The sequence below is a fragment of the Thalassophryne amazonica genome, chromosome 2 (genome assembly GCF_902500255.1).
Source record: "Thalassophryne amazonica chromosome 2, fThaAma1.1, whole genome shotgun sequence".
NCBI lineage: Eukaryota > Metazoa > Chordata > Actinopteri > Batrachoidiformes > Batrachoididae > Thalassophryne > Thalassophryne amazonica.
Genome location: NC_047104.1, coordinates 154,821,384 through 154,834,234, shown reverse-complemented (window position 1 = coordinate 154,834,234; position 12,851 = coordinate 154,821,384). Strand labels below are relative to the sequence as shown.

General features: G+C 43.7%; 1 protein-coding gene across 1 annotated transcript in view; it reads right to left on the bottom strand.

Moving 5' to 3' along the window:
- Positions 1–12,851, bottom strand: part of LOC117500988 (neuronal acetylcholine receptor subunit alpha-7-like) — an 83,557-nt gene that overhangs the window by 36,327 nt on the left and 34,379 nt on the right. Inside the window, exon 6 of the mRNA XM_034159783.1 lies at positions 4,760–4,927. Coding sequence (XP_034015674.1) covers positions 4,760–4,927 — 168 coding nt within the window. The remainder of the gene's footprint in view (positions 1–4,759; positions 4,928–12,851) is intronic.

Below are 12,851 nucleotides of genomic sequence, written 5' to 3'. Positions count from 1 at the left end.
AGAAACATTCACAAATCCCAATTAAAATTTTACTGTGCAAAAAAAAAAAAAAAAAAATTATGTTAACATAAATTATGTTATGTTAACCAGACTCCTCTGGGCTCAGAGGTATCTGGGTTGGACTACAATACAGTGGAAATGTGTACTGTGATCAAAGGAATCAGCATTCCAGATCTGTTTTGGAAGAAATGGATGATGTGTGGTCTAGACTGAAAATGAAAATGACCATCCCAACTGTTATTAGTAACAAGTCCAAAAGCCATGGTCTGTCCTGGTATGGGACTGTGTCAATGACATGCCAGGGTCTGTCCTGGTATGCGATTATGTCAATGACATGCCAGGGTCTGTCCTGGTATGGGACTGTGTCAGTGACATGCCAGGGTCTGTCCTGGTATGCGATTATGTCAATGACATGCTAGGGTCTGTCCTGGTATGAGATTATGTCAATGACATGCCAGGGTCTGTCCTGGTATGCGATTATGTCAATGACATGCCAGGGTCTGTCCTGGTATGGGACTGTGTCAGTGACATGCCAGGGTCTGTCCTGGTATGCGATTATGTCAATGACATGCTAGGGTCTGTCCTGGTATGGGACTGTGTCAATGACATGCCAGGGTCTGTCCTGGTATGGGACTGTGTCAATGACATGCTAGGGTCTGTCCTGGTATGCGATTATGTCAATGACATGCCAGGGTCTGTCCTGGTATGGGACTGTGTCAGTGACATGCCAGGGTCTGTCCTGGTATGCGATTATGTCAATGACATGCTAGGGTCTGTCCTGGTATGGGACTGTGTCAATGACATGCCAGGGTCTGTCCTGGTATGCGATTATGTCAATGACATGCTAGCGTCTGTCCTGGTATGGGACTGTGTCAATGACATGCCAGGGTCTGTCCTGGTATGGGACTGTGTCAATGACATGCCAGGGTCTGTCCTGGTATGCGATTATGTCAATGACATGCTAGCGTCTTTCCTGGTATGGGACTGTGTCAATGACATGCCAGGGTCTGTCCTGGTATGAGATTATGTCAATGACATGCTAGCGTCTGTCCTGGTATGCGATTATGTCAATGACATGCCTGGGTCTGTCCTGGTATGGGACTGTGTCAATGACATGCCAGGGTCTGTCCTGGTATGCGATTATGTCAATGACATGCTAGCGTCTGTCCTGGTACGGGACTGTGTCAATGACATGCCAGGGTCTGTCCTGGTATGGGACTGTGTCAATGACATGCCAGGGTCTGTCCTGGTATGGGACTGTGTCAATGACATGCCAGGGTCTGTCCTGGTATGAGATTATATCAATGACATGCTAGCGTCTGTCCTGGTATGCGATTATGTCAATGACATGCCAGGGTCTGTCCTGGTATGGGACTGTGTCAATGACATGCCAGGGTCTGTCCTGGTATGGGACTGTGTCAATGACATGCCAGGGTCTGTCCTGGTATGAGATTATGTCAATGACATGCTAGCGTCTGTCCTGGTATGTGATTATGTCAATGACATGCCAGGGTCTGTCCTGGTATGGGACTGTGTCAATGACATGCCAGGGTCTGTCCTGGTATGAGATTATGTCAATGACATGCTAGCGTCTGTCCTGGTACGCGATTATGTCAATGACATGCCTGGGTCTGTCCTGGTATGGGACTGTGTCAATGACATGCCAGGGTCTGTCCTGGTATGCGATTATGTCAATGACATGCTAGCGTCTGTCCTGGTATGCGATTATGTCAATGACATGCCAGGGTCTGTCCTGGTATGGGACTGTGTCAGTGACATGCCAGGGTCTGTCTTGGTATGGGACTGTGTCAGTGACATGCCAGGGTCTGTCCTGGTATGAGATTATGTCAATGACATGCCAGGGTCTGTCCTGGTATGAGATTATGTCAATGACATGCCAGGGTCTGTCCTGGTATGGGACTGTGTCAATGACATGCCAGGGTCTGTCCTGGTATGCGATTATGTCAGTGACATGCCAGGGTCTGTCCTGGTATGGGACTGTGTCAATGACATGCCAGGGTCTGTCCTGGTATGAGATTATGTCAATGACATGCTAGCGTCTGTCCTGGTATGCGATTATGTCAATGACATGCCAGGGTCTGTCCTGGTATGGGACTGTGTCAATGACATGCCAGGGTCTGTCCTGGTATGAGATTATGTCAATGACATGCTAGCGTCTGTCCTGGTATGCGATTATGTCAATGACATGCCAGGGTCTGTCCTGGTATGGGACTGTGTCAATGATATGTCAGGGTCTGTCCTGGTATGCGATTATGTCAATGACATGCCAGGGTCTGTCCTGGTATGGGACTGTGTCAATGACATGCCAGGGTCTGTCCTGGTATGAGATTATGTCAATGACATGCTAGCGTCTGTCCTGGTATGCGATTATGTCAATGACATGCCAGGGTCTGTCCTGGTATGGGACTGTGTCAATGACATGCTAGCGTCTGTCCTGGTATGCGATTATGTCAATGACATGCCAGGGTCTGTCCTGGTATGGGACTGTGTCAATGACCTGCCAGGGTCTGTCCTGGTATCGGACTGTGTTACGAAAAGGTAATTTACACTTCTGTGATTGCAGCATTAATGCAGAAAAGTACACTGAGATAACAGAGCAAAATATGCCGCCTTTTTCCAGGGACATCCAAGTATTTTTCAACAAGACATTGCAAAACCACATTTTGCACATATTACAAAAGGCATGGCTGCAGAAGAAGAGGGTACAGATACTGGACTGGCCTGCCTGCAGTCCTGAACTGTGCAATAGAGTATGTGTGAAGAATTTTGAAACGAGAAATACAATAATGCTGTACTGTTGCACACCTTGAGATGTGTTTGCAGGAAGAATGGGACAAAAAAACCTGGAAGCCTTCATTGGTTGTAATCTTCAATGTCAAACTGTCTTAAGTACTGTGAGAAGTAACGGCAACATTACAAAGTGGTAAATGTTTGAGTATCCAGACTTTTTGGAAAGTGCTGCGGGAATGGATGTACGAGGGCTGTCAATAAAGTTACGGTCCTTTTTATTTTTTTCAAAAACTATATGGATTTCATTCATATGTTTATACGTCAGACATGCTTGAACCCTCGTGCGCATGCGTGAGTTTTTCCACGCCTGTCGGTGACGTCATTCGCCCGTGAGCACTCCTTGTGGGAGGAGTCGTCCAGCCCCTTGTCGGAATTCCTTTGTCTGAGAAGTTGCTGAGAGACTGGCGCTTTGTTTGATCAAAATGTTTTCTAAACCTGTGAGACACATCGAAGTGGACACGGTTCGAAAAATTAAGCTGGTTTTCAGTGAAAATTTTAACGGCTGATGAGAGATTTTGAGGTGATTCTGTCGCTTTAAGGACTTTTCACGGTGCGAGACGTCGCTCAGCGCTCTCAGGCGTCGTCGTCAGCCTGTTCAAGCTGAAAACCTCCACATTTCAGGTTCTATTGATCCAGGACGTCGTGAGAGAACAGAGAAGTTTCAGAAGAAGTCGGTTTCAGCATTTTATCCGGATATTCCACTGTTAAAGGAGATTTTTTAATGAAAGACGTGCGGACGGGTCCGCGCGTCGGGACGCAGCCGCCGCGACGCTCCACCACAGGAAAAACACCTCTGTTGAAAGCCTTAAGGACAAGTTGGAACATGTCCTGCCTGTTAAACAATTTCTCATATACTCACTCCACTGAAAGCCATCAAAAGCCGCCTGGATTTTACAAATGGTTATCAACACGGAGGTGTTTTTCCTGTGCCGCCGCACCGCGTCGGCTGCGTCCCGACGCGCGGATCCGTCCGCACGTCTTTCATTAAAAAAATCTCCTTTAACAGTGGAATATCCGGATAAAATGCTGAAACCGACTTCTTCTGAAACTTCTCTGTTCTCTCACGACGTCCTGGATCAATAGAGCCTGAAATGTGGAGGTTTTCAGCTTGAACAGGCTGATGACGCCGCCTGAGAGCGCAGCGCGACGTCTTGCACCGTGAAAAGTCCTTAAAGCGACAGAATCACCTCAAAATCTCTCATCAGCTGTTAAAATTTTCACTGAAAACCAGCTTAATTTTTCGAACCGTGTCCACTTCGATGTGTCTCACAGGTTTAGAAAAAATTTTGATCAAACAACGCGCCAGTCTCTCAGCAACTTCTCAGACAAAGGAATTCCGACGAGGGGCTGGACGACTCCTCCCACAAGGAGTGCTCACAGGCGAATGACGTCACCGACAGGCGTGGAAAAACTCACGCATGCGCACGAGGGTTCAAGCATGTCTGACGTAAAAACATATGAATGAAATCCATATAGTTTTTGAAAAAAATAAAAAGGACCGTTACTTTATTGACAACCCTCGTATGTTAATAAATTAAATGAAGCTGCCCAAACAAAACATGAAATATATTGTGTTTATATTGTCTGCAGTGAAGTAAAAATCATTATAAACGTAAGAATCACTGTGGAGTTTTTTTTTGTTTGTTTTTTTTTTGGCATGTTTGCTAACTTAAAGGGTATCAAGTTTCTCCCCACAGTTGTGCCTTTCAACTAATCTGGTGCTTGAAACGTCACTGGATTTTAATTCGTTTTGTCCTTGTTTTTGCCTTTTTACATTGGAGATGTTCAAGAAGACAGTTTGTTGTTACGGCCTCCACAAGCTGGCTGGGATGGATTAACTCAATCATTCCCTCATCCATCCACCTGTTTATCACCATTTTTTCCTGCACAAGCTTGCTGTGCTGCCAGCGGAAGGAGGAACCAAGTGCCATTTGTCGCTCACTCTTACCAACAAGATCCCATTCGCCATTGGTGACATAGTTAGAGAGATCTGCCTCCTTCATCTGCAAGTCTAAAGACCAGGCTCCATAAGTCCAGGAGCCAAACTTCAGCTCGCATCTCTGCATGTCAAAGGGGAACCACCGCACATCAATGGAGCACGTGCTCTTGAAGATCCCTGTTGTATGACAAAAAGAAAAAGAAAATTGGAACAGTAAAAACCACATTTAACCATTTAGCAACAAAGCTATTGGACAAGGAGAAAGAAGCATAAGGAGGGAAGCTTTGACAGGGAATTACGCTTCAGAAGGAAGCAGAAAAGAAAGTGTCCAATACCCCAAGAAGACATACGGTGCCAATAGTGTGTGATGATTGTGACCCATAATACTTCTAGACAATAACTAATTCAGGGATTAAAAAAATGTCCTGCCTCTTTCTCAGAGGCACTAAAAGGTGTTGAATCTCCAAAGGGAGTGCAAAAAGCAAATCAATTGGCTGCCTCTCGATTACTAGAGTGGAAGCTCAGTGACAAAGGAAATGTCAGCAAATGGAACTGATGTTAACCATCATGACTGATAAACACACACACACACACACACACACACACACACACACACACACACACACACACACACACACACACACACACACACACACACACAAGCAGCTGCTTGGGGTGGGTTTGGAGTTCCTACTGGACACTTGCCTCAAGTGTCCTTGGTCCCACTGTGAAGAGAGTTTGCGGGGAGAGATCTCTGTATGAGAACGTTTCAATGAAAACGAACCCCAGCTAAAAACTCCACAAAGCAAATATGGAAAAAAAAAAAAAAAAAAATCAAAAAATGAGAAATTGTACTGGCCGGATGTCTTCCAGGATAAAAAGGTCCCTAAATCACGCCTAGCACTGGGAGGTCCAAGCTTTTCTCTTCTACCTGTAAAGTCCATGGAGAGTCAAATGACCCCAAGATCCCCCGTGGAGAGCTACTTCTGTTATGTAAACAAGGAAGTCTCAGAACACCTCAGAGGAGGGGCTGACTTGGCTAGCCACATTCTTGTGTTTGCATGAGATGCGCAGTCGGAATGACAGACTCATTCAAGGTGGAGGTGGGATTACACCAAGGATCAGCTCTGAGTCCTTTCTTGTTTGCAGTGGTGATGGACAGGTTAACAGATGAGATCAGACAGGAGTCCCCATGGACTATGATGTTTGCAGATGACATTGTGATCTGTAGTGAGAGTAGAGAGCAAGTTAAGTCTAGTCTGGAGAAGTGGAGATATGCTTTGGAGAGAAGGGGAATGAAAGTCAGTAGGAGCAAGACTGAGTACATGTGTGTGAATGAGAGGGAGCCCAGTGGAATAGTGCAGTTACAAGGAGTAGAAGTGGTGAAAGTAGATGAGTTTAAATATTTGGGGTCAACTGTTCAAAGTAATGGAGAATGTGGTAGAGAGGTGAAGAAGAGAGTGCAGGCAGGGTGGAGTGGGTGGAGAAAGGTGGCAGGAGTGATTTGTGACCGAAGAATATCAGCAAGAGTGAAGGAGAAAGTTTACAAGACAGTAGTGAGACCAGCTATGTTGTACGGTTTAGAGACAGTGGCACTAACAAAAAGACAGGAGGCAGAGCTGGAGGTGGCAGAGCTGAAGATGTTGAGATTCTCTTTGGGAGTGACAAGAATGGACAAGATTAGGAATGAACATATCAGAGAGACAGCTCAGGTGGACGGTTTGGAGACAAAGTCAGAGAGGCGAGATTGAGATGGTTTGGACATGTGCAGAGGAGGGACCCAGGGTATATAGGGAGAAGGATGCTGAGGATGGATCCACCAGGCAGGAGGAGAAGAGGGAGACCAAAGAGGAGGTTCATGGATGTGCTGAGAGAGGACATGCAGGTGGGTGGTGTGACAGAGGAAGATACAGAGGACAGGGTGAGATGGAAACGATTGATCTGCTGTGGCCACCCTCTAACGGGAACAGCCGAAAGACAAAGAAGAAGAAGAAGTGCCTGCTTAGCTGAAAGGGCTGCTGATTTGTGCTTAGGTGGATAAATAACTTTACCCTGGGGAGAGATGAAATTTTGTTTTCTGAATTGTATTGAAATGCGACAGGTATACTTGTGGCAAATGCAGAAAAGACCTTCCATGGCAGTGTGGGGACTGTTAGTCATTGTGAGTGACTGTAACCTGTACCTATTGTATATATTTTGGTTTTCTGGTGTGTTTTTTGGTATATTTTGGTACATTTCAATAAAATCCAGAAAACAAAGTTTTCTTTTGGTGTGTTTTTTGGTACATTTCAATAAAATCCAGAAAACAAAGTTTTCTTTTGGTGTGTTTTTTGGTACATTTCAATAAAATCCAGAAAACAAAGTTTTCTTTTGGTGTGTTTTTTTGGTACATTTCAATAAAATCAAGAAAACAAAGTTTTCTTTTGGTGTGTTTTTTGGTACATTTCAATAAAATCCAGAAAACAAAGTTTTCTTTTGGTGTGGTTTTTGGTACATTTCAATAAAATCCAGAAAACAAAGTTTTCTTTTGGTGTGTTTTTTTTTTGGTACATTTCAATAAAATCCAGAAAACAAAGTTTTCTTTTGGTGTTTTTTTTTTGGTACATTTCAATAAAATCCAGAAAACAAAGTTTTCTTTTGGTGTGTTTTTTGGTACATTTCAATAAAATCCAGAAAACAAAGTTTTCTTTTGGTGTGTTTTTTGGTACATTTCAATAAAATCCAGAAAACAAAGTTTTCTTTTGGTGTGTTTTTTGGTACATTTCAATAAAATCAAGAAAACAAAGTTTTCTTTTGGTGTGTTTTTTTGGTACATTTCAATAAAATCAAGAAAACAAAGTTTTCTTTTGGTGTGTTTTTTGGTACATTTCAATAAAATCCAGAAAACAAAGTTTTCTTTTGGTGTGTTTTTTGGTACATTTCAATAAAATCCAGAAAACAAAGTTTTCTTTTGGTGTGTTTTTTTTTGGTACATTTCAATAAAATCCAGAAAACAAAGTTTTCTTTTGGTGTTTTTTTTTGGTACATTTCAATAAAATCCAGAAAACAAAGTTTTCTTTTGGTGTGTTTTTTTGGTACATTTCAATAAAATCCAGAAAACAAAGTTTTCTTTTGGTGTGTTTTTTTGGTACATTTCAATAAAATCCAGAAAACAAAGTTTTCTTTTGGTGTGTTTTTTGGTACATTTCAATAAAATCAAGAAAACAAAGTTTTCTTTTGGTGTGTTTTTTGGTACATTTCAATAAAATCCAGAAAACAAAGTTTTCTTTTGGTGTGTTTTTTGGTACATTTCAATACAATTCAGAAAACAAAATTTCATCTCTCCCCCCTGGGTAAAGTTATTTATCCACCTAAGCACAAATCAGCAGCCCTTTCAGACATTAAATATGCAAACACAAGAATGTGGCTAGCCAACTCAGCCCCTCCCCTGAGGTGTTCTGAGACTTCCATGTTTACATAACAGAAGTAGCTCTCCACAGGGGATCTTGGTCATTTGACCATCCTGTGGGCCTTTAGAGGTAGATTGGTCATTTGACCAGTCCTTGGTCTTCCAAGTGCTAGGCACCAGGGTGTGTGAGGAAAGCAATGGTGCAACTTCTCCTAGTGCTGCAGGGAATGATCTCTTCTGCTGGAGCACTCAGCTGGATAACCCACCAGATCAGCACAGTTCTGATCCTGGACTCCAGCAGCAACAGCCTCAAAGGGCCAAAAGAAATCTACGAAACTACGCCACTGTAAATTGGACCATTGAGGAGAAGAAAACGATCTTCTACTGTTTCGCTTACTCAAGGCATGAGAAGTGGGGCAGGAGGAAAAAGGCAGTATTTGAGCAGCTGCTTGTCTTTCTGGAATTTGAAGTCCCCCAGGACCTTAGCCCTGTCATTGTCAGCCACCTTTGGTGGCGTCTCCCATTAGGACTTGGGGATTTCTAATCCGTATGCAGCACATATGTTCCTGTGCATTAGTCCCGACACTTGTTGCGCCTCTCAGTGTATGCTGTATCCTGTCACTATGTGCTGGACTGTCTCTGGGGCGCATTTGCACAGCCTGCAACTTGGGTCCGTCGGCTGTCATAGACTCCTGCCTCTATGGATCTGGTGTTTAGGGCTTATTCTTGTGCTGCCATAATCAGAGCCTCTGTGCTGCCCTTTAGGCCGGCCTTTTGTAGGCACTGGTAGGACTTGTTGATGTCAGCCACTTCTCTGTCAATGGTACATCCTATGGAGGGGCATGGTCTTCCATGAGACCTCCTCCTCCTGTTCCTTATCATTCTTTGTTTTCAGCTGCCTGAGGCATTCTTGTAGCAGCTGATCTTGGGGGCCATGTTTCTGATATATTCATAGATGCTCCTTGTCTCATCATCGATTGTGGTTCTGACACTCACTAATCTTCGCCCTCCCTCCTTGCATTGCTCATGGAGCCTCAGGGTGCTGGAGTTTAGATGGAAACCTCCAAGCATCTCATGAGGAGTTTCGGTGTCTTGACATCAGCAGCATCCATCTGCTCCTGTGGTCAACTTACTATCCCAGCTGGGTATCCCATGATGAATGGGATGAACGAGTATGTATTGATGGCTCAATTTGTAATTCAATTTATTTTCATTTATACAGCGCCAAATCACAAGTTAGAGTTGCCTCAAGGCACTTCAAACAAGTAAGGTCTAACCTTACTAACCCCCAGAGCAGCAGTGGTAAGGAAAAACTCCCTCTGAGGAAGAAACCTCAAGCAGACCAGACTCAAAGGGGTGACCCTCTGCTTGGGCCATGCCACAGACAAAAATTACAGAACAATTCACAAAACAAATATACAGGAAATGCTGTTGGTGCACAGGACAGGAGGGTCTCTAGCACAAATACCACACCCATCTCTGGATGGAGCTGCACCTTAAACAGCTCATATCTTATTCCTACCATGGAGCTGGTTTCTCAGCATCTGTCTTACCTTCTGGAGGTTAGGGTTAGGCTGTGTCTGACCTTGCATCTTCATGACCGTTGGGGTTTTTCCGTAATTATTGTATGGCCTTGTCTTACAATATAAGGCACCTTGGGGCAACTGTTTGTTGTGATTTGGCGCTATATAAATAAAATTGATTTGATTTGATTCATCATGGTTCCCATTGGCCAGTGGGATTCCCAGGTACTTGTAGCTGTCCTGTGTTCTGGCAACTCCACCCCCTCACCCCCTTTTCCCCTCTTTGCCACTATTTGGCCACACTTATCCATTCCAAATGACATCCCAACATCATCACTGTAGATCCTGGTGAGGTGGATCACGCTCACTCTTGGCATACAGCATGATGTCATCCATGTACAGGAGGTAGCTGATGGTTACTCCATTCCTGAATAGATCTCCGTAGCTGCTCTTTGTGATGAGTTGGCTGAGGGGATTGAGGCCAATGCTGAAGAGTAGTGTGGACAGTACATCACCTTGGTATATTCCGCAATTGATGGTGACGTGCGATTAGTTTGGCGTTGGCCTCCAGTGATGTCTTCCACAGTCCCACTGAGTTCCTGATGAAGGTCATCAGTGCACTGTTAGCCTTGCATAGTGCCACACACTCCAGTATCCATGTGTGAGGTATTGAGTCATAGTCCTTCCTGTAATCAATCCAGGCTGTGCTCACGATTGTCTGACTGGTCTTCAAGTTCTGGTGTACTGCTTGGTCGACCATTAGCTGGGCGCTTCGACCCTCTGGTATAGTTTCCAATGCCCTTCTGAGCTGTGCTTATGTGTTGACTCGTGTGCCTGCTCAGCTTGATTGCCATCATGCCTGATGGGACCTTCCATGTTGTGGAGAGGCAGGTAATTGGCCGGTAGTTTGAGGTTGTCATACCCTTGTGGGGGTTCTTCAGGATCAGGATTGTCCTGCCCTGTGTTAGCCAATCTGGGTGACTACCTGCTGTTAGTAACCTACCCATCTGTACTGCCAGGCCCACAAGGAGTGCTGTTATCTGGGCCCCTCCCCAATCAGACGGGGAGTGACACGTTTAGCCGCATGTTCTCCTTGAATTGCTGGCTGTCTGAGTGGTGTCCAAAAAATGAGGTGGGCTTCATAGATAATTGGCAAAGCTTCTGGGGAAAACCTGGTCTTGTTAGGAGAGACGGCATCCATCCCACTTTGGATGGAGCAGCTCTCATTTCTAGAAATCTGGCCAATTTTATTAAATCTTCCAAACCATGACTACCCAGGGTTGGGACCAGGAAGCAGAGTTGTAGTCTTACACACCTCTCTGCAGCTTCTCTCCCCCTGCCATCCCCTCATTACCCCATCCCGTAGAGACGGTGCCTGCTCCCAGACCACCAATAACCAGCAAAAATCTATTTAAGCATAAAAATTAAAAAAGAAAAAATAATATACCACCTTCAACTGCACCACAGACTAAAACAGTTAAATGTGGTCTATTAAACATTAGGTCTCTCTCTTCTAAGTCCCTGTTAGTAAATGATATAATAATTGATCAACATATTGATTTATTCTGCCTTACAGAAACCTGGTTACAGCAGGATGAATATGTTAGTTTAAATGAGTCAACACCCCAGAGTCACACTAACTGCCAGAACGCTCGTAGCACGGGCCGAGGGGGAGGATTAGCAGCAATCTTCCACTCCAGCTTATTAATTAATCAAAAACCCAGACAGAGCTTTAATTCATTTGAAAGCTTGATTCTTAGTCTTGACTCGATTGGCTTTGCTCAAAATGTAAATAAGCCCACCCACCACTTTAATCATACCTTAGATGTTGTTCTGACTTATGGTATGTAAATTGAAGACTTAACAGTATTCCCTGAAAACTCCCTTCTGTCTGATCATTTCTTAATAACATTTACATTTACTCTGATGGACTACCCAGCAGTGGGGAATAAGTTTCATTACACTAGAAGTCTTTCAGAAAGCGCTGTAACTAGGTTTAAGGATATGATTCCTTCTTTATGTTCTCCAATGCCATATACCAACACAGGGCAGAGTAGCTACTTAAACTCTGTGAGTGAGATAGATTATCTCGTCAACAGTTTTACATCCTCATTGAGGACAACTTTGGATGCTGTAGCTCCTCTGAAAAAGAGAGCCTTAAATCAGAAGTGCCTGACTCCATGGTATAACTCACAAACTCGCAGCTTAAAGCAGATAACCCGTAAGTTGGAGAGGAAATGGTGTCTCACTAATTTAGAAGATCTTCACTTAGCCTGGAAAAAGAGTCTGTTGCTCTATAAAAAAGCCCTCCGTAAAGCTAGGACATCTTACTACTCATCACTAATTGAAGAAAATAAGAACAACCCCAGGTTTCTTTTCAGCACTGTAGCCAGGCTGACAAAGAGTCAGAGCTCTATTGAGCCGAGTATTCCTTTAACTTTAACTATTAATGACTTCATGACTTTCTTTGCTAATAAAATTGTAACTATTAGAGAAAAAATTACTCATAACCATCCCAAAGACATATCGTTATCTTTGGCTGCTTTCAGTGACGCCGGTATTTTGGTTAGACTCTTTCTCTCCGATTGTTCTGTCTGAGTTACTTTCATTAGTCACTTCCTCCAAACCATCAACATGTCTATTAGACCCCATTCCTACCAGGCTGCTGAAGGAAGCCCTACCATTAATTAATGCTTCGATCTTAAATATGATCAGTCTATCTTTATTAGTTGGCTATGTACCACAGGCTTTTAAGGTGGCAGTAATTCAACCATTACTTAAAAAGCCATCACTTGATCCAGCTATCTTAGCTAATTATAGGCCAATCTCCAACCTTCCTTTTCTCTCAAAAATTCTTGAAAGGGTAGTTGTAAAACAGCTAACTGATCATCTGCAGAGGAATGGTCTATTTAAAGAGTTTCAGTCAGGTTTTAGAATCCATCATAGTACAGAAACAGCATTAGTGAAGGTTACAAATGATCTTTTGGCCTCAGACAGTGGACTCATCTCTGTGCTTGTCCTGTTAGACCTCAGTGCTGCTTTTGATACTGTTGACCATAAAATTTTATTACAGAGATTAGAGCATGCCATAGGTATTAAAGGCACTGCGCTGTAGTGGTTTGAATCATATTTATCTAATAGATTACAATTTGTTCATGTAAATGGGGAATCTTCTTCACAGACTAAGGTT